This window comes from Octopus sinensis, linkage group LG3 (assembly GCF_006345805.1).
Source record: "Octopus sinensis linkage group LG3, ASM634580v1, whole genome shotgun sequence".
Classification (NCBI taxonomy): Eukaryota; Metazoa; Mollusca; class Cephalopoda; order Octopoda; family Octopodidae; genus Octopus; species Octopus sinensis.
In genome coordinates, this window is record NC_042999.1 from 99049773 (window position 1) to 99073130 (window position 23358).

General features: G+C 33.0%; 1 protein-coding gene across 7 annotated transcripts in view; it reads left to right on the plus strand.

Annotated features, from left to right (window-relative positions):
• Positions 1-23358, plus strand: part of LOC115209264 (regulator of G-protein signaling 7) — a 496388-nt gene that overhangs the window by 290563 nt on the left and 182467 nt on the right. For all 7 annotated transcript variants that reach the window (XM_036501194.1, XM_036501193.1, XM_029777562.2 and 4 more), the window contains exons 6-8: positions 5214-5355; positions 13354-13435; positions 17684-17758. In XM_036501194.1, coding sequence (XP_036357087.1) covers positions 5214-5355; positions 13354-13435; positions 17684-17758 — 299 coding nt within the window. The remainder of the gene's footprint in view (positions 1-5213; positions 5356-13353; positions 13436-17683; positions 17759-23358) is intronic.

A 23358-nucleotide genomic window follows, 5' to 3' on the forward strand; every position in this document is an offset into this window, starting at 1 on the left:
CTTGCATAATATAATAGACACTACTCTCTGAACAAACTCTGACCATCTGTTTAAATATTAATTCCTGGAAGAAGATGTATAAAGTCTTCTTAATATAATGTTGTTAACACAATAAAAAATGAAATAGTCTCTACTTGAAGCAGTGATTGATCAGTGGCCTCTGTTCAATAGGTTTACTGAAGCTGACTTGTCCTGGGTTATTCAACATCAACTAAACAATTGACTTCTATTACAACAGTTACCAGATGATGTATGATTACTATCATTAATGATGTATGGAGGTAGCAATAGGGATTTTCAGATTTTGCAATTCAGTTTTTGTTAGGATTGGCATGTTCAACATTATTAATCTAAGTAAAAACAAAGACAATAATTTCTGCATTTTAAAAACTTCAGTTTTTTTTTTCTTTTGGTGGGATATTAAATATGTGTTATATGAAAAAAACCTCATTCACAATCATACAGACAAATGCTTCATTGAACAACCTAAAAATTAAAAAAACTATTTTCATTTCTTTCATGGAACATGTAGATGAAATCCTTGTTTGGCATCTTCCATTGCTCTCTGCTGAATAAGCTTGTTGTGCTATATAATTGTTCTTATTATTGTTCCAAAACACTAAACAACAGAAATTATAAGCTGTTGTCTCTAAATATTCTATGTATGCATCATATAGTGATGTTGCTGAATTGATGAAATTAATTAAAAACTGTATCTGCAGACTGAGAAAAAGGATTCTTATTAATGGGTGGAAATATGCAAATATCAAAACATTAGCTATTATTGCTTTATGCAAAATGCAAAAAGAAAATCCATCTCATCCTGTATGTAATATATCAATATTGTTAGTTGTCATGCCAACAAATAAGAAACATTTACCAAGCACCCTAATATAATAGTGTAGGTTCTTCAAATACACATCACAATCTACAACAATTTATCACTAAAGTTGATTTCTAACATAGATATGGTCAAGGTTATACCTGTTGATTTCAGAAGTAATTGAACTCTGAAAATGTAGGGATGCAACTAAATGAGTAAAACAATGTAATAACAGGTATAAAAAAAAATGATAAACGTTGCCCTTTTCAAGCCTAGTGAGGCTCATGGGCCTGGTTTCCTGGTTTCTGTGGCGTATGTGTTCCCCACAGCTGGACGGGACGCTAGTGCATCGCAGCGTTACTCAAGAAACAGGAAGAGAGAGTGAGAGAAAGTTGTGGCGAAAGAGTACAACAGGGTTCGCCACTACCCCCTGCCGGAGCCTCGTGGAGCTTTTAGGTGTTTTCGCTCAATAAACATGCACAACGCCTGGTCTGGGAATCGAAACCGCGATCCTCCAACCACAAGTCCGCTGCCCTGACCACTGGGCTATTGCGCCTCCACAAATAACAGGTATAGCAGTTAGAAATGACACTGAAGTCAGGGGTTAACTGACATGGAGAACATTTCCTGCTTCGACTATCAGATTAATGAATGAACTCTAGTGACTTCTATAACAATTTTTTTCCACTCTGGTTAGCTTTGGGCAGTTCTTATCATCCACAATTTCCAATCATTGGTTGACGCTTGTCCAAGATAATATGAAGCATGATGGTTAATATGATGGACTCTCAAATAATTGGCAGATAATATGGCCAAAATATGTTAGTCTCAGTTCGTACACGATGTTTAACAGACTGGAAGGATTGCCTGCTTAGTATCAATGTTTAACTAATCAAAGATTAGCGGTACAATGATTGTAAGTTTATCTGTAAAATGATCTGATAGTCAAGCCAATGATAAAGCAGTGATGATGACTACAGAATTATTGATAACAAGGCTAACAAGGCTTTGTAAGGTTATACCCATGCAATCAGTGAGCTAGTAGAGGATAAAAATAGTGTAGCTTAATGAAGATAACAGTTAGCCAATGATTGTATTTAACGAGTTACAACTTGAAGTTTTAAGAAATCATTGTCATGGTGTTGCTGAAAAAATAATAATTTCTTTACTTTTGTAAAGGGGGATATATGTATATTTGAGTTCATTTATCCTATTATAAAGGGTAAAAGGTAAAGACCCCCTTTGGTCATAAATGACCCCGGGATTGCACCTTGAAAGTTCCCCTCCAAGGCATGAGTTCGGGCAAGGTTTATGAAAGACCAGCAGTTGCCCATACGTACCAACCTCCCCTCTCCAAGCCACCAATGTTATCCAAGAGAAAGGCAAAGGTTGATACAGCTTGGCACCAGTGATGTCACAGCTCATTTCTACAGCTGAGCAACATGAAATAAAGTGTCTTGCTCATGAAAACAACACAGCACCTGGTCTGGGAATCCAATTCACTAGCTCATGGTTGTAAACCTGATTCTCTCACCACTGAGCCATGTGCTTCTATGCCTCATTTTAACACTGGCATATATCTTAATACACCAGCAGGATTTGAAACCAGCACTAAATGACTTGAAACTTGATAATGTAATCTATTTTAATAAGACAGCCTGACAACCAGGTGTTCATTTTAACTCCTTATTTTGTCTTTAACTCCTAAATTATGAGTGAGTATTGTTTCCCAATTCTCTTATTTTCTTACAAGTATCTTGCCCAGTACAACTCAATGACCGTAATAAAGTTTGACCTTATGCTAATATGGTTAATAATCCAGTATTAAGATTGAGGATATAATGCATGTATATATTTCTAATAACACTGTTTTATTCTCTTAGAGAATTTGAATGTAGTTTACTCAACTGCTTGTCAGTCTTTAATGAATTCTTCCACATTCTTTCATCACTGCCAAGTCATTGTCCATTATTATTGTTATAAAATAACAGTTGAAATCACTTTCCTATCTTTAGAACCTGAGACGAGTTATGTATTTGCTAATTAACTGTTATACCATATTAGAAATGTAATAGTAATGTAAATTTGAGTTGTAAAGTAAAGTAGTGTATAGTAAAATTCTAGTAGTAAAGGTGGAAATTATAAAATGAATAAAAATAAACTTTTATAATTTTATAATCTTTCACACCTTTCAACCTGAATATTCTTCTACAGTTTTTCCATATGAAGTAGGTGCATTTAATATTATTTAACAGGTAATAATAATCAGGTTTTGTTGTAATTTAGATTACTTTGAAAACTTTTTGTGCATATATTTCAAATCATTGCTTTATTTCAACTTCTGGTTACTCTTCAAGAGAATAAAATAAACATATCATTGTCACCCATTGTTAGTTTTGTTTTTCTCTTTATCCTATTCAGTGTGAAATATCTTTTTCACTGAATAGGAGTGGAACTCACTTTTCTTTTTCCAATTAGTAAAACTAGAAGAAGCAGTGTTAAGTGCTATGCTCAAGAGCATAACTCAATGATAGTAATAAACTCAACTCATGATCATGTAGCTGGTTGTCCAACACATTAACCTCTCATAGATTAAGAAAATTATACAGACTTCCTAAAAAATTCTGTTGTCAGCCTACAGTGAATTCATTATCACCAGGTAGATGCCTTAGAAAGTATTTATTGCCTTTACATACAGGACATTGCTGTACCGGTGACAAAAAAACAAAATCATTACAGAATAATGAGTAGTATAGATATGTATTTACTCAATTCCTTGTAGTATTTAAATTGTGAAAACCTGGCAGAGATTATTACTTTCTGTCTGGAAATATTTGACTATTTTTTAATATTCTTCTGTAAGAATTGCTGTATGGAGCAAAATGGAAATTTAGACAGCAAAATAGAAGTGTTAAATGATAGTAAGTGAAACTTTGATTATGAAGTCAAGAATCTATTGAATGTAGTTAACAACACAAGAAACTGAATTAAATGAGGTGAATAATACTGAATAATGCAACAGTTTTGTTTGTGTCTGGAAAAAAAAATTAATATGGTGTGCAGAATTAAATCTGTTCAACAGTGGATTACAAAAGCAAGAGATCAAAGGAAAAAGAAATACAATATTTGCTAATACCATATATATTCATATATAAGTTGCAGCAATAGATAATTCTCACCCCATCCTTTGTGTTTATAATATTTTAGCTTCAGCTTTTGACCCGTACATAAGACACATGTTGCTTTCTGTTTGTGTTTGAAACTTCACTCACAGTTACTTTTAAATAAATAAATAAATAAATAAATAAATAGTAATAAAAAAAAAAACTAACATGTAGCTGAAATAATCCTAATCATTGCCAATACAGTCTGGCAAAATCCTGGAACCATAGATATAGCATTGTGTTGCTATGATCTATGGCCAGAACAAACAGATTAACCAGTGCTTTTAAATCAGCATGCTTGATTGAATGATAAATATATATGCAGCATCCAAATGAACATTAGGGTTACAGATGGCCAATACAGAATTGCACGTTTATATATTTCTCTTGTGTGGAAGCCATTTTTGTTTTCTTGTGAGATGCCATCAAAATATTTTTTTTTTGCAATGACAATATTCATGTAGACATGAATATTACCAACCCACTCTGCCATTCCAATCATCTGTTAGTGTGTGTTCATATAGGTGCATGTGAGTGTTTGTATTGCATGTTTGTGTCAGTACATGCTTCAAATTTCAAGCCCAGTACAAGGCTTGGTTGGTTAGTCTCGTGTAGTTTTCAGAATCCAATTGTTTTTTTTTTGGTTTTTTTTTTGGGGGGGGGGGGGGTATAAAATAGAATAAAACTGCAACATATTGATAAATACATAATATTTGATAAACCACATTTAAATCACTTTAGACTCACTCTTGAGTAAATGAGCTAAGAACACTTTTTGTTTACTGACACAGGTTAATTTAGTAAGAAAACTATTCTGCTTAGGAGAAACATTGATCCACAATAATGCATGATGGCAGAGTATTTAAAAATCAAGAATACAATCTTGAATATGAGAGTTTCAAAATCTTTTTTTCCTGAGTTGCTTTAAGGCATGATTATTTTTGTACATGCTACAGCATAATTCACTATCAGATATCACCAATTTATAATAAGGCTGTTGGTGTTTAGGATAACATTCAGTCATGAAAGTTCTGTTCCCAAAACTCATGCAAGCAATCTAATTTGTAGATTCAACCAAATCAATTAAAAAGGAAAAGTTTCAATGATAAAAACCAATAAAGCAAAAGAAGAAGAATTATTAGGTGCCAATGAATTGATATATCACAGTATTTATTTGTGTTATTTATGTATGACATGCTAGTAATTTCTGAAAACCTTTCTTTCAGCTGTCTATTTATGCAAAAGAACCATGCAAAACAAACAGCGTTTGGAGCTTGCAGATTATGAAGCTGAGAATTTAGCGCGACTCCAGAAAATGTTTTCTCGTAAATGGGAATTTATTTTTATGCAAGCAGAAGCACAAGCTAAGTATGTGAATTAAATTTTTTTAGTATTAAAAATGATTTATATTATAACAGTGAAACCCAACAAATTAGTTGAATTTTCACTGATAAAACTCTTGTCAATTTCAAAGGTTAAATATTTCTAAGTATTGTAATTTCAAAGGAACAACTTCAAAAGGGAAGGAATAATACAATAGAACCAATTTTCTTATGTCTATTTAATAGTTCATTGACATTCTTCAATAATAAATGCCTACTGGTATGTCTAATTGTTACGCAGGTGGGGGACTAAAAATCAATGCAATTTAAACTAACCCTGTTTGAGGAATTGTATATACATGTGTGTAGTTTGCATGCACATGGATACATATGAATGAATATTGTGTGTGTGTGTGTGTGTGTGTGTGTGTGTGCTCATCAGCATTGTTTAAACATTTTCTTTTTTCATGTGTGTAAGAGTGAGATGAAATTTGTTGAGGCAGATTTTCTATGGCCATATGCTATTTCCCTTTGCGAATCATCCTCTGTTTCCAAACATAGAAGTATTCCCCCTAGTCTGGGCATATTTTCACAGAAGATTGCAAAACACACACACATACTCTCTCTCTCTCTCTCTCTATGATGTGCTTTTTTCAGCTTCCATCCATCAGATTCACTCACAAGGCTTTGTTCAGCCTGGGGCTGTAGAAGATTACACATTCCCAGTGTTGTTCATGTGATATGACATCTGCTCTATCCATATGGTTTATACATTACTAAGAGCTCTAGGTTCACTGTGGGAATCAGTAATAGCAAGCCTACTCTTTGTTTCATTATTCTCTTTCTGTTGACATTGGTGTTTGTCCTCTTGTATTTCTCTTGATAAGAGTATTTCTTCTCTTACTCTCTTCTTTCTGTCTGTTGTCTCTTTCTCTATCACCTTGTATCTCTTTTTTATAGGATCATTTCCTATCTCTCTCTCTTCTCCACTCATGTTACTTCTTATTCTCTTTCTTCTCTTCAATCCATCTCTCTCTTCTTTTGGTATAGTGTATCTTCTGGTGTCACCTTTCTTTGTAGCTGTCTCTCTCATCCCTGCCTTGTAGCTATTTATCAGAGCCCCTCTCTCCTTTTCCACTTAACATTCCCCACCTTCTCTTAAGTGTTTCTGAAAATACTCTCTCTCTCTCTCTCCCACACACACACATACACATAACACTCGCATTCAATTTTCAATATATGCTCACTCTGTCAATATATTGTTCATGTCGGCTGTGTCAGACTGAGTGTGTATGGCTCTTAAAGATAGACATCATTTGGCTATCATTTAAGTTTTACAAACTCCAAACTATAATCTTTATTGAATAACCATGTATTTTTTTTCTTCTATAAATATCCATTCCATGCAAGCAGGAAACTGGTAGAAGTGTTAAGCATCAAAAACTGATTTGTTATGATTCTGTTGGCTCTTTACATTCTCAACTGAAATCCCAGAAAGGCCAACTTTGCCTTTCAGGGTTGAGAAAATAAAGTACCAGTTTAGTATTGGGGTTGATAGCATTCACTAAACCTTCCTGTAAAAATTTCTTCAATTTGAAACAGTGTTTCCACTACATACTGTAGATGTTCTGACCATCAGTCTATCTTTAGGTAGATCCAGTAGCTTATGAGTTTCTCTATCAAGGGTTTCTAGTCCCTTACTCAAACCCTCTCTTTTTCTAGAAGAGACATTTTGAGTGGTACCAATGACCTTTCTCACTGTGCAAATATCACAGAGAGAAAGAGAGACAGACAGATAGTTAAAGAGGAAACTGATCAGAGCACACCTAACAATGATTTGAGTAGGGTGAATAGCAAAGCTGACCTTAGTGACATTTGAATTTGAATGCAAGGCATTCTGGCATGCTTACAATTTTGCCAAATCAGTATGAGAGAGAGAGAGAGAGAGAGAGAGAGAGTGAGAAAGAGAGTGGGAGAGAGAGATAATATGAGACTGCGTGTGTGGTGAGTGTGTAAAATGTAATATTATCAATTAGATCTTATATAAGATGGCAGTCTATTACTCAACATTTTTACTATGGATCTACCAAAATATAAGTGAGCCAAAGAGGAATCCTCTGTGGTGTGTGTGTGTGCATTTGCTGGTGTTTGTCTCACCACCAACGCTTGACAACCAATGTTGGTGTTATAGTTCTATATTTAAGAGAAGAGGAATTATGTACATTATTTACATTATTTACATTTGACAGATATTTGTCCTCATTTTTTTTTGTTGTTAACACAACATTTCGGCTGATATACCCTCCAGCCTTCATCAGGTGAATTGGGGAAATATCGAACCTAGGTTCTCATTCCTAAGGTATTTTTCGATGTTGTTGTTGTTATTATTATTATTATTATTATTATTATTATTATTATCATTATTATTATTATTATTATTATTATTATTATTCAGGTCACTGCTTGGAATCAAACTTGGAATTTTAGGGTTAGTAGCCCACACTCTTAACCACTATGCTGGGCATATGGCATAGTGGTTAAGACCATGGGCTACTAACCCCAAGATTTCAAATTCGATTCCAAGCAGTGACCTGAATAATAATAACATCGAAAAATACCTTAGGAATGAGAACCCAGGTTCGAAATTTCCCCAAGACACCTGACGAAGGCTAGAGGGTGTATCAGCCGAAACTTTGGGTTAACAACAAACAGGGTGAGGACAAATATCTGTCAAATATAAATAATGTACAATGTTGGTGTGTTTACCATAACTTAGCAGTTCAGCAAAAGAGACTAACAGAATAAGTATTAGGCTTAAAAAAAAGTCCTGGGGACGATTTGTTCTACTAAAACCATCAAAACAGTACCTAAACATGGCCACTGTCAAATGACTGAAACAAGTAAAAGATAAAAGATTGTATATATGATATTCCTTTTTCATAGAAGCAACTATTTTCCTGCACTGCATTTTAATACAATTATTATAAAATGTTATTCTTATACTGAGTCATCCCATAAATAATGTGTTTTTTTCAATTGCATGAACTAAAAGTCGGAGGAGTACGGGATAAACTACCTGCATCAACTTGCCATAAAAGTAGTTAGTAATTTTATCTTGTACTTATTCTTAGTGCAAGTTTTGAAGAGTGCAGTTTGATTTTTAACAGTTATTTTTTCAAAGCTGTAATGGAAGAGACAAAGAAGCATATTTGGCATATTTTGCTTTGTGAGTTCAATAAAGGCAACAATGCATCAGAAAGTGTGAGAAATATTAATGCAGTATATTGGGATCAGATAATAAGTGTAAGCCAGTGTCAATGGTGGTTCCAGAAATTCTGAGCTGGAAACTACAGCCTAGAAGATGAGCCTCATCCTGGAAGATCTGTAGAGCTCAACAAGGACGTCCTGTAAATCCTGGTGGAACAAAATCCCATCGTATCTATTGAGGAACTAGCAGAGAAGCTTGAATTTGGTCATTCAACCTTTCATTGCCACCTGCGTATCATCGGAAAAGTCAGCAAATTGGGTCAATGGGTTCCTCACAAACTTTCCATGTCTAATCGTGTGCAGAGAATGAATGTGCATTCTTCTTTGCTGTCAAGTTTCACAAGTGAACCTTTTTGGGACCAAATAGTGACTGGTGACAAGAAATGGGTTCTCTATAAAAGTGTCAAGCTTCGAAGACATTGGAGAGGTAAAGGGGAAACACCGGCACCCCAAGCTAAAGAAGGTCTTCGCCCATATAAGGTGTTGTTATCTATTTGATGGGATATGAGAGATTTAGTCCACTTTGAACCTTTAAACCCAAACGAAATGATAAAAAAGATCTACTGGAAGCACATTGAGTGGCTTAAGTCAGCACTAGAAGAAAAACGGCCATTTTTGGTTTCACGATGAAAGGTGTTCTTCCATCAGGATAATGCTTGGCCACATACAGCAAGGATGACATTCCAAAAGCTGGAGCAGTTTGAATGGGAGTGATGCCCCACCCACCATATTTGCCGGATATTGCCCCACCTGATTATCATTTATTCCACAGTTTTCAAAATCATTTGGACAGAAAATGTATGAATTCTGTAGACGAGATCAGAACAATACTGGAGTAGTGTTCATCATGGACAAGTGAATTTTGGAAGAGGGGTTTTATGCAAGTCTACCAGATGGATACAAGAGCATTGTAGAAAATGAAGGAGAGTATATTTTAGATTAAAAAAGAACTTTGTTTATCTTGATTTTGAAAAATAAAATAAATATTAAAAAACTGCATTACTTATGGGATGATCCAATACAAATACAAAACAATATAGGAGCCTTTATATGGTCACTTGTTTTGTTAAAAATAGCATCTTAAACACTCCTCAAATAACAGCCTAATATGTTAAATAATGCAGAGGGCATACTGGATAATGGTAGTCCCTAATATACAAAAATGTCAGCTGCACTGTCTTCTAATCCTAGATCTAGCCTATCTAGGTTAAACAAGAAAAACAACATGCAATATACAAAATATGTAAATAGAATGATATTGAACTACAAGTGAAATGTAGAAACTGTCTATAGCGATGTATTTTTATAAGAATTTTTGTGTTAAAAGTAAATTTCATTGAAAAACTAACTCCCTTAATGACTTCCTCATCCCCATTCTCATTCAATGCAAAACATTTTTTTTCTTATTTTTTCGAACATTTTTTTTTTTTCACTAAGCACTTTTTTTCTGCTGAATGTTTAATTGGAAATCCTATCCTCTAAACAATTGACATTTTCAAATGTACTTTTAAAAGGTTACAAGCAGTAACTTTTTTCTCAGGCTCTTGAAGAAACAAAAACAAGCTACAAATCAATTACTGCTTTAGACAGAACCCACATTAAGTAAGCTTAATGTGTTATGACTGTAGCATTTCACGTGCTTATTCTATATATTCTAGTTTTATTTATATATATATATTTATAAGATACCAGTCTGATGTAATCTTTCTGGTGTGGTTCACATAATCAATCCATCAACAGTATAATGTTATTTAGAGTAAAGAAATAACCTCATTTTTAATGTAATTCTTTCACTGATTTCAATCATTATATTGTAGCACGTGCAAGGGTCATTGACTTCAAGTATTGTTGTCAATCTTACCAACTCACAACACTAAAGTACTCATTTCAATTTGGTATTTATTTCATGTTCCTATTTATCAAACTACTAAGGTACAAGTCATAGAGGTATATAATAGGTATAAACATTCACACAGGAACACCATACATATGAACTTTCTCTGTCATATATGACAGGCTTCTGTACAGTTTCCATCAGCTGAATATTGCTCACAAGGCATTGGTTGACTCAAAATTGTAGTTGATGAAATTGGCCATTGGCCTAAGGTACTGCACAATGAGATTGAATCCAGAACAACTTGTTTTATATCAATTTTCTTTCTTATCCATCAAAAATTAATTGAGTAAACTTGTAACCAACAAAAGCCTTCTAGACATGACTATCTTGTCTTGTCTTTTTTGTGAAGGCATGGTTGTGTGGTTAAGAAGTTTGCTTTACAATTGTATAGTTTTCAAGTTCACTCCTACTGTACAGCATCTTGGCTAAGTGTCTTCTACAATAGAACAAAGGTGACCAATGCCTTGTGAGTGAACTGTATGGAAGCTCATCATATATTCTTTTATTCTTTTATATGTTTCAACCCAAAGACTGTGACCATGCTGGGGCACCACCAGTATAATCACCTTTTCAATGGCCATTATATGCAACTGGCTTTTGGTGAAGGAAGGAGTTTGACACTGCTGTCCTCCTTTGAATTTCCTGCCATGATGTAGATTCATCTTGGAATTTGGATAGCAGGAGGTCAAGCTGTTTTTTATATAAGAATAAATAAGGATAAACTCAGTTTTATTTTATTTCAAAGTTTCTACATGTGTTTCACCTTTAATGGTTGTTTGAAGTCCTACAATGAAAGTTCCAAGTGCATATAAATGCTTAATGACAATGGATCCTCAGGGAATGCTTTATTATATCAGGTTATGTGCATCTATAGGTATTTGAAACTTCCATCACAGGGCTCCAAGCTACAATATCGATCAAACACATGTAGGAACTTTGAAATGAAATAAATCTGTGTTTATCGTTATTTTTCCTACTTTTGCTCTGTTGCTCATAACTGAAATAGCAACAGTACAGAAACCAGACTGGATTATGAAAATCTACTTGCATCTCTAAACACAACACTTACACTTACACACTTGTGCACATAATTTCTACTATTTATATTCATATATATATATATATATCTAACTGCAGAGTGGTTGGTGTTAGGAAGGGTATCCAACCATAAAAACCCTACCAAAACAGAAAGAGTAGCCTGGGGTAGTCTTCTACCTGGCCAGCCTCAGTTAATCTTCCTACCCATGCATGCATGGAAGACAGACGTTAAACGATGATGATGTTGATATATATTGATATATATATATATATATATATAGAAAAAGATGAAAGATAAATGATGACATGTTATTATTATGAATTAAAATAAAAGTACGAAGCTGGAAGAATCATTAACACACTGGGAAAACTGCTTAGCAGCATTTCATCCCACTTTATGTTCTGTGTTCAAATTCCATCAAGGTTGTTTGCCTTTCATCCTTTCAGGGTCATTGAAATGAGAACCTGATGTAATCAACTTATTCCTTATCCTGAAATCGTTGGCCTTATGCTAAAATTTGAAACCATTATTATGAATTAAATGTTTAAAGCACAGATGGTTGTTCTGTCATGGTTGCCAAAAATTAAAATCTCCCAAGTGCTACAAATTTGGCTTTTAATTTACCATTTGTAAAAAAATAAACAATTCTTAAAAAAATATTATTTTAGCTGTGTGGTAAGAAGTTTACTTCCCAACCACTTAGTTCTGGGTTCAGACCCACTGCATGGTACCTTGGGCAAGTGTCTTCTACTGTAGCATTGAGTTGATAAAAGCCTTGCAAATGAATTTAGTAGATGCAAACTGAAAGAAGCCCTTCATCTATACATGTGTTTGTGTATGTTCTGTGTTCAAATTCCATCAAGGTTGACTTTACCTTTCATCCTTTCAACATCATTAAAATGAGAACCTGATGTAATCAACTTATTCCTTATCCTGAAATTGTTGGCCTTGTGCTAAAATGTGAAACCATTTTTATGAATTAAATGTTTAAAGCACAGATGGTTGTTCTGTCATGGTTATCAAAAGTTAAAATATCCCAAGTGTTTGTGTGTGTGCATGCGTTTGTGTCTTTTCTCCACCACTACTTGACAACTGGTGCTGGTGCGTTTACATCCCTGTAATTTAGTGATTCAGCAAAGGAGACCAATAGAATAAGTACAAGGCTTTAAAGAAAAAAGAAAAAAAAGTATAGGGTACAATTCATGTAACAAAAATTCTTCAAGGTGGTGCACCAGCATGGCCACAGTTTAATGACTAAAACAAGTAAAGATAAGATAAAAATGCTAATATAAATTCATATTTGTCCATTTTTTCTTTATGGCATTTTATTTTTTACATTGTTTTGTAATACTGTTGATATCCCTCTTTCTTTGGGAAATTATGTTAAAAAAAGAAGCACATAAATAGCTATTCCAGCAATGATGCAATTCAATGACAAAAAACAGTAAAAGAATAAGACTATAGTTATCTGGATTTATTACTTCAGTTTGGCCACTTAATTTATCAATTCATTCATTTTTTAATTTTTGTTTTAGGAAATATATTTCCATGATAGTTACACAATTTTTCCCTCTTTAGTGATTTGGTATAGGATGATTGAGATTGATAGCCAAGCATCAATCGTTTTATGAGAAGAATTCAAAATAATAAGATAGTAATTTTATTAGTTAAGAATTCTCAGCTTCCTTTTACCATATTTATTCTTTTGGATGCCAGTTTTTTCATCCTACTTACACCCTTTTATTGCAGAATATCTATAATGGAAATACATTTTGAAGAAAATCTAATATGCAATTTCTTTTAGAATTCTTAATTTTTTCTTTTTAATTCCCATATTTCAGGGTAGATAAAAAACGAGACAAATTAGAGAGAAAAGTGTTGGATAGTCAAGAACGAGCATTCTGGGATGTACATAGACCTGTGGTATGTTTTTCATTTATTAATATTATTTCAAATAAATGTAAGAAATCGTTCATTATGAATGGTTATGTTTTACACAGGTCTGAACAAAATTATTTTCTTTCAGGATTACTGTATTAAAAAATAGTTCTTGTTATCACTAAAGGATTCTGGAACATTAGTTTTTAGATATTTTGAACTATTAAACATTTATGATATTTGAAAATCTTTACATGTGTTGCAAGATGGTGACATCAGAAGTGGCAAGAAGATGTTACAATTTATTTACATTGGTAGTAGCACCAATGTAAAAAGAAAATCATATGTACAAAATATTAATCAAATGTACAAACAGAGTTTTGATCTTATACAAGAGAAGACACAAAGAGAACAGTGCAGAATAAGAAAGAATGAGAAGTAATGACAACAAAAATAGCAATTTTTTAATATTGCAGAACAAAAGGAGTGACTTGATTTGAGCTAACTCAAGGAAAAAGTGATGGAACAGGCAAAGTATATCAAAAAAGACAGGACTCTTTTGCATGACAAATTTATCCATGAAAGGGTAATAAGAAAGGTGACAAAGTCTTATATTTAAAAAAGACAAGAGAAAGCTTCGATGTGCCTTTAGAGAAAGAGTAAGAGGAGGCATTGGCCAATATGTGGTAGAAAATGTGCTCTATCAATCAGAGGGGCATATGATAGGATGTGCCTGGTTTTTAAGCCTGAGAATGACATAAGGATACAGCTGCAGTTGGTTTCTTATATGCCTGCTCAGAGGTTGATCCCTCAGTACATGAAACACAGAAACACTTGAATCATAGCCAGAAATGTCAGCATAGATGTCAACTCTTATCAAAATCTTTGTGTAACAAATGGATATATGATGAACATAGAGATGAGCCACAAAAATATGTGGTTAGATACTGTCTATATGGGTGTTCAAATTTTAATGACCAAATAAGATCACCAAGCCATCTCCTAAGTCTACCTTATTAAAAGAGAGAGGTAAGATGACGGCATGTGGTAATAAAAGCCACTTGATGACTTTCAACCCATGAGAAGCAGAAGGACCATAAATGGTAGCCAAGGTATCAGCAACAATGACGCTAGGCTCCATAAGTGAAGCCTGTTGCTCCTATTATTTCCATAGAACTACCTACCACAGTTCCAGTAATGTCCAGAGGGGAAGCAAAAAAAATTACCATGTCCTCATTACCAGCAACACCAGTGATCAATAATGACTGAAAAGTTTATGGATTTTCTCATCCCGTACAGGATTGGTCAGAGACAACAACTAGCAGTACCACACATGAAGTGATTGGAAGGAGGTAGAGCCTGGGGAAGGGTGGAAAAGTACATATAAAAGAAAAAGGGATATGAAAAGGAGGGAGCTCAGATATATGGAATGCAAGAAACAGAAGAGCTTATGAGGAGATTCCTTCCTCCAATGAGTGCCTGAACTTTATCTTACTCTAACTGGATTACTGCTGCCTATCTTACTTAATGCTAACCCTAACAGAAGAATAACTCAAATACTGTGCTGATTGAGAATTTGTGGGATGAATAACAGGATCTCTTCAATGACAAATGGTTGATAAAGACTACATCAATGGTCATTCAACCGCTGAGAAATTATGTATTAGTGACGGGTGACTCTTCATGACTTGGCAAAGGATAAAATTGTCCTTGAGTAAATTTGGAGAATCCATTTTGTGGTCAGAGTCATGGGATGCTCTGTGTGGATGGGTTGCTCTTATTTGTATTTATTTATATTTGTACATGTTTTTTATTATATGTATAGACTCCTGTGGTTAGTAAATAAAAGTTTATTATTGTTGTTGCTGTTCCTGTTGTTGTTCTGTATTCACACAACAGTGAAGTTAGTGATCCTGCCAGTTTTATTCACTGAATATCAGTTTGCTACTTTTATCTTCAGATATTCAATTTCTATCTTAAGATTTTAGCTGCACCAAATGGACACGCTTTATGCAATATCACAAAGATATTTACATTGTAATTAGTGACCCTATTATGATAGGAATTACTCTTAATTTCCTGCAGTTTCAAAGCTTCTCCACCTTTAATTCTTGGTATCTACCTATTTTCACATTGTCTTATTTCTTTACCCTGGCTTCAAGCAGGTTATTTCTATTAGCATACAGGTTCTAAAATTTTACTTTATTGTAACAGTATCTGACCTTAAGTTTTCTAATCTCTTGTCGTTGTGGATTTTCATCATCATCATCTTCAGCAGCAGCAGAATTTAACATCCATTTTCCATGATGGCATGGGTTAAACTGTTTGGCAGGATCTGATGGACCAAAGGACTGCACTGTGCTCCACTGTCTGCTTTGGTATGGTTTCTGCAGTGTTGACCAAATAAATAGTTTATTAATTTGTGAAATGAGCTATAATTTCAGTCTGTTAGATTGGGCAATTACCATCTTAAAATTGTAACGGTACACTGTTTAATGCAATATTTAATACATCAGGCTAGAAAAAATGTCAGAATGGTTGCAGCTAGAACATGTCTTTACATTCAGACTTATTAAAAAACAACAACTTAGGTTCTTTGTTATTTTGACTTATTTAACTTGTATTTATTTAATTACTTTTTGAAATATGGACAGCTAAACCAGACTTCTTTAAGATTCAAACTCAGAAGTGGTGTCAAAGAGATTAACAGTTATCAATCTACTGTTCAATGTTTTTTTATTTCAATCTGAGGAAGAAGAGCAACAGCTATGATCTTTTATCAGGAATGTATCAGTGGCTATTTATTGATGACTTCTATATATTTTTTAGACATTTGGGTCCCATTGAAGACACTCAAATTTATTTTGATATATAGAGAAAAGAAAATGATTTCTTTGCTAAACTTATGGCTTGAGATCAGAACTGGAAGTTGTCATTACATTCTGCAATTTATACAATGGCTTCACTTCTTGTATCAGTGAAATGTAATCCTTAATGACAATCTGTTTGCTGCTATTATATTCAGCTCTTAAAGTCATTTTAACATCAAGTGTAAAGTAGTTCTAAGAGATTCCAAATGCAGAACAAATGACAATATATTTCACTAATGGACCCTTTCGGCCAGTATCCTGGCATTCTACCAACTTGTGCTATGGCACTTGATATTGTCTTCTCAGACATGCTGAAGAATGAGTCTTAGTATAACTACAATCCTGATGCAACACACTACTGTTATACGTAGTGTTAATATAGCATAGTATGTTAAGGCAGACTCATTTGAACACTGGGCTAAATGCTTAGCAGCATTTTGTCTTTCCTTATGATCTAAATTCAAATTCTGCCAAGGTTGACTTTGCTTTTCATCTTTTCAGGGTTGATAAAATAAGTACCAGTTGAACACTGGGGTTGATGTAATCGAATCACCCCTTCCACCTAAATTGCTGGCCTTGTGCCAAAATTTGGAAAGAATATTGCATAGTGTGTTGACTGGTGTTATCAGGTCAATCTTGGTTAAGTAGACCTATGACCAAAGATGTTCCATTCATGATCATCCCATCTTTTTAGAGCATGTTATATTACATTATACAATGTGCCTTTTTCCCAAGAAGGTAAGGTTTGATTTCATGGAGATTTAGCTGCTGTTTCTAATAAATTTGGCAGCCAAATATATCTCCCATGTTAGTATAACAGTTGTTATTTACCTCTTAGATCAGCTCTGATTAAGTAAACCATTGATCAAAGATGTTTAAGCTGTAACCATTCTGTATATTCCTTCAGACAGTAGTTTTAGAATTAACATTTCTTACAGGTTGAATGATCATGTAGAGAATTTCTTGTTGATTAGTATTTTAGCATGGTATTTTGTCAGAACACAGCAATGAAGCAGAAGGTTGCCAATGTGATTCTTCATAGCAGTAGATTTGAATGTATTTGTATGGTTCTCATAAGAATTAAAATCTGCCCTGCCTCAGTTTTATATTATATAACCAAATAAAACATGAATATGACTAAGTTTGCTTTAACAAAACATAAATTCTGTACTTCAAGTAATGAGTCATAAAATCAATATTTTCTTCTGATATAATCTATGTTTGAATGCTGCTGGGAGAGTTGAATGACTTATATTGACTCCTTATCCATTACTCATTTCTCATTTACTCAACTTTTCTAGATTAAAATATTTTCTCTCTCTTTATATGAATATCACATTTTTAAATAATTGCTTCATAGATGCAAATTTACTTGTTTGTTTCAATATGATCCTTACTGTTCTTCTGCCTTTTTGTTTTGTAGCCTGGTTGTGTAAATACTACTGAAGTAGATATCAAAAAGGCATGTCGAATGAACAGACATTCAAAAATGACAAGGGTAAGTAACAAAACTATTTGCCATAAGATATATAAGAGATATACAGGTGATGGAGATGAATAAATGGAGTTGATGATGATGAGTAAGTATGGGGATTGGAATGGGGGAAATGACTACAGAATTTGCTAAATGTAAACAGATCTGAGGAGATAATCTTGAGTAAATATCTTTGAAAAAATTATGTAACTGAATTTATGAGATTAGCTTAATATTGAGAGCTGACAATTAATTTTGAATGAACAACATTAATGAGCTTTTAAATATACTAAAGCTGTGCTTTGCACTTTGACAGACATTGTGATTTATTAAGAATGAATGGATTAAAGTAGCTTGAAAATATCTATAATTTAAGTGAACAACGTAGTTAAAAATCACAAATAAAAATATTGAATTACAAATTGCAATACAGACAATTGAATTACTATTCTGACTAAAATATTATGTTTCTCTTTTTTCTTTTTTTTTCCTTGACTTGTCCTTTAAATAGTTTATTTATTCATTTGAAAGTTAAATATTGCAATTTTAATATAGATCATGTTTTGTGGGTTTAGACATTTATTTTCTATTTAAAAACTTTGAATTGAAAAAAAAAGCTCAGTTATCCTTTGAGATATGATTTAAAAGGAATGTACTTTATTAATTGGAATGAAATTTACCCTTTTTCTAATATCCCTCCTCTAATATGTATGCTATTTGCTTTTTTGAATACTTTGTTCTAACCTTTACAATTATAATTACTCCTTTTCTTTACTATTTTCATCTTTCAATTATCTAATTGTCTCTTGTTTTCTAACAATTTCCCATATTCCTTGACAATTACTTTATATTTAAGGCTCAGTGCATTGGCTGTAACCCCTCTCTCTTGTCATAATGGTTCTTTTCAAGGCTTCTGTATGTAAATGTATTTTTGATTTTTCACTTTTCAGAGCAGTCTTTTTTGACAGCATAGAATTAGGGAGCTCTATTGCTGTGCCAATTTAAAAATATCTACCAATGTATGTAAACATTTATTACAGTCATGTACTAATGGAAACTGCAGTGTGCTAGCAACCAGTCCACAGTTCAAGATAATAGCTAAGGACAGAAAGACAAAACAAGGTAAAAGGACACACTAGTACAGATCTAATTCACCTATGCTAGCATGCTAAAATGGACATTAAAGTAATATTGCTACTGCTGTTGACAAATTGTTGCTGTCCTGGTTGCTAGTTGCTATTTTGTACTGTTACTATTTTACCTAGCTAATGCCTTATATCCACCACTACCATTACTGCCACTGCCACCATTATTATCACACCTTACCCCACAACAACCTTGTAGAAATATGTAGATGAGACTGAGAATGGACAATGTCATCTGAGTAAAAACTTTGAGTTGGTGGTTGATGGTAGCTAGTTCTATGGTAAGCTGAAGAATACACATAATGAGATTAGATTTCATTTACAGTAAGTTGTTGAAAAGTATTCTTCAAAGAGAGAAAACTTGGTTGGAAACAATTCTATAAAGCTATGCTGCACATTCTAGCATGCAGAAACCTTTGAGTTGTACAGCTGTACTCTAGTGGATGGGATAAACAAACAGTAGATCTTGTATTTTAGTGAAGGTGGTTCCAGTATAAAAGTTGATTACTCTGAAACAGCAGTTGCACATACTGTAAAGCTTTCTATTGTTAATAACTGCTTCTGAAATGCAGAGACCATGGATACATGCAACTTGTCCACTTCATGATAATCTAGATACCAATAACAATTTCAGCCACTAAACATTTGTGAATTAAGATCAAGGAATGTTTCAATAACTAAGAATCTCTTGTAGAGAAGTTATGTCTGCATGTAAATTATGATATATCTTTAAGGTTCTTTGATTTTTGATAGTTTCAAATATTAAAAAAATATGTTTGAACATTGCAAAAGCCAAACATGTTATCTAATACTACCATGTTTAAAAGATTGGTTTCCATTCCTGTGACAGCATATTCTTAGAACTGAAAGGTTCATTTAATTGGTTACAAAGTAAGAAACCTAAAAGTAAGAAATGACTGAAAAATATATTATGAACCTTTCAAAGAATTACATTCAATAATTCTATTAAATAACCAGCTGGAATTTTCTTAAGTGTTAAATTTGGTTTTGGTAAGCCTGCAAGTTTCCACTTTCTTTCCTTTATAATGTTGCTTATTAAAAAATTGCTTTCAAGGCTTTCAGATTTTTCCCTTCTCATTCACGTATTAATAACTCTTTACACAATATATATATGTGTGTGTGTATATATATATATATATATGTATATATATATATATATATAATATATATATATATATATAATATATATATATCCACACTGTTATATTTTAAAATCAATGGGTTCCATTAATATTTAATACCTCTTATATTCATTTACACAAGAACTCTGGCTTTATTTTAAAATATACTGCAATTGCTAACCTTGTTTTCTATCTAGCATTTGATTTTACTAATTGTTGTTTTTCTTGTTAATTCTATAACTTCCTACCATTTTAACTATTAAAAAACTTCTATCATTTATTGGATCTGCTTTATAATTACTACTAACTATTACCTGTAATGTTTATGAAAATTATACTTATACTTTACTTTATACATACTAATTATTTTGGAGAACATTTTCTTTTCTTCTAAAGTGTCTTACATATTTTTATTTATTGTGATGTATCACTTTATTTCAATTTCTCTAACAATGACATTGTGTTAAGTAAAAATGACCTTAATTTTTTTAGTTTGGACCATAAATAATATACATTTTCTTGTTCATAATTTACTTCATATGCTAATGCATTCAAAATGTTGTTATTGTTTAGTGATAGGATATCACTATAACTTATAATTCGAGAAGGTAAATCAAAAACTTCCATGTGTTTGCACTGATATATGTGCATATGGTTTTATGTAGGAATGCTAAAAAATTTCTTCAGTTAATATAATCTTCTCCCAACACTTCATATTTGAAGTAAGAGAAATATATGCCAATATAATAGAAATTTATAACTTAAACCTCCCACACAGTTTTTTAGAGAGGTGATGCCTTTGATCTATAATTTTTAATATTTTTTAATGTACAAAAAAAAAACTAAAAATCAAACAGAATTTTTTCTGTTAAGCATGAAATTATAAGAAGAAACCACTTAACTTAGTCATAGAGTTGCATAGTTTAAGTTTTAGAGCTATGAGGAAATATGTTTTTGATTAATATCTCCTCTCCAATGTTTGGACACTTACAATATTATACTTTAAAACTTACATTACATGAATTAAAAGTGAAAGAAAACTTATTGAACTACTTATCCATGAAACTAACTCATTTCATGCCTCAGGCTTAGTGTTATGTGTCTGAATTTTGGCATTATTTTCTCCCATTTTGAGGCATCGAAGTTATAATATTTCAGTTCTAAAATAATGCTAAAATGTACGTTCTGGTCTAAAGAAACCAGGATCCTTCTTGAAGTTTACACAAGTTACTTTTGTGGAGATGTATAGTGTGGTAAACCAAGATATGATGTGACCTTAATTGCTAACTGCATTTCCAAGTGTCACAAGAAAAAATATGTTTGTTAATTTGCTATATCCATTTTCTGCATTCAGTGGCACATCTTCAAGTGGCAACAACCAAGATTCATTTCACAATGCTGCATAGTGGCATTTGAGGATTTAATATGTCTGCCTCTGGTTGATATTTCACCTCTTAGTCATTTCAGTTCCTCTCTATCTATACTATTAACAAACTTTATCCTGCTCTCATCACTTCTCTCTCAGAATTACTATCTTTAAGCCCCAATTAACTCATCATTAGTATTAGTTACATCAGTTATAAAGATTCTGTATTATTTTTCAGAGAAGATAGGATTTTAAATTTATTATATTTTAGTGAGTGAAATATTTTTTCTGAATAATCTAGTATACTGAGAAAAGTAGCCCATATTGGATTGTATGATACTGGCATGTATCTAAAAGTTTTGACATTTCTTGCTATTGTCACAGACTCTGCTTTGGTTTTGAATGATTTTTTAGTTCTTTGAGAGAAGAAAAAATTTATTCACTAATCCATAATCTGGTTTCTTCCATTCGATTCTTAATTTTAACATCTCCCCTTTCGCAGTTACTCTGAGTTGATTACATTTAGGAGTTTGGGTTTTTCAGATACTCATAGAAATTTTGTCAGCTATTGATATGCAGAGGAAAATACGCTGGAAGTTTTTCTATATCACCCTATTCAAAATGTTTGGTTGTGTAGTTTCCCTGAAGCAGTTCTGCTAAACTCCAATCAAATGGATAAAATGAAAACCTCAAATAGATTAATAATCAGCTGAATTAATTACTATTCTAGCAATAATTCACTTCAAAAATTTATCCATCTAATCTAAGGGTTTCTTTTCTTTTGATTATCTAATTATTTTATGTTTATCATTAATAATCAGTTATGTTAGTGAAAGCATGTTATTGATTAAAAAATATCCAGGATTTAGCTTTTTTAACATTTTAATCATTAAAAACATTTACACTCATTCCATGAACTCTGAGCTCATTGACAAATTTTCTATTGCTCCTTTCTTCATTTAGAACTAGCATTTATGGAATATTTATTGTCTCTCCCTTCTACAAATGTATGAAAGTAGATTCTCTCAAAACATCTACAGGAATGAAATCTACAGATTATAAAACTTTTTCTTGGTTTTAAGCTCCACTGAATTTGTTGATGTATATATATATATATATATATATACACACACACATACATACAGAGTGTGTTGGGTAAATTGCCGCTATTTTATATCTTCAATTTCATGCATGCACATTGCTTGTTTTTGATTTGCCAATACACAGCATAGTAGGGTATGGGCATTGTATGTGAGAAAAACAGTACCAATGCAATTTACTATGCCAGAATTTGGAATGACATGTGTACTGCTTGCATTCTGCCAGAAGCTCCAGTATGAACATTGCAAGGTTTGGGTCAATTGAGGACAGGGCAGTCTGAGGAGATGTACCAAGAGTGATAAAAATCAAACATGCAGTTAACATCATAGTGTTTGGTGTGATACCGTGATGGCAAAATTATACTCCATTTGTCTTTCCCATACGGCCTAAAAATCAACATGGAGGTCTACATCAAGTGATGGAGGAGGTAGTGTTGACCTGGGGAAGAGGAAGGCGCTGAAGACCCTTGTCTGGAACAGGACTCTGCACAACGATGAACAGCAGGGAACCAGTCTGGCTGTCAGAATATTCGTGCGACCACATCATAACATCTGGCCATCTAACTCCCCAGATACCAAACCCCCTTGGTTATTATATGTTGGGTACAGCTGAGCAGAGACTAACTAAAAAATCCTTGTAACACCAAAGATGAACTGAGGCAAGGATTGGACAGTATTCACCAATTAAACAAAGAGGACCAGCCAGAGAGTTGCGGAGATTCCAAAGTCGTCTGGAGGCCATGGTGGAAGCCAATGGCAATTTTATTGAATTAATTTATCTTAGTATTCAAGATATTTTATATAATTTGGTAAATATATCTGTTAAAATGAAATGTCAGTATGATTTTAATTTTTGCATATTTAGACGACA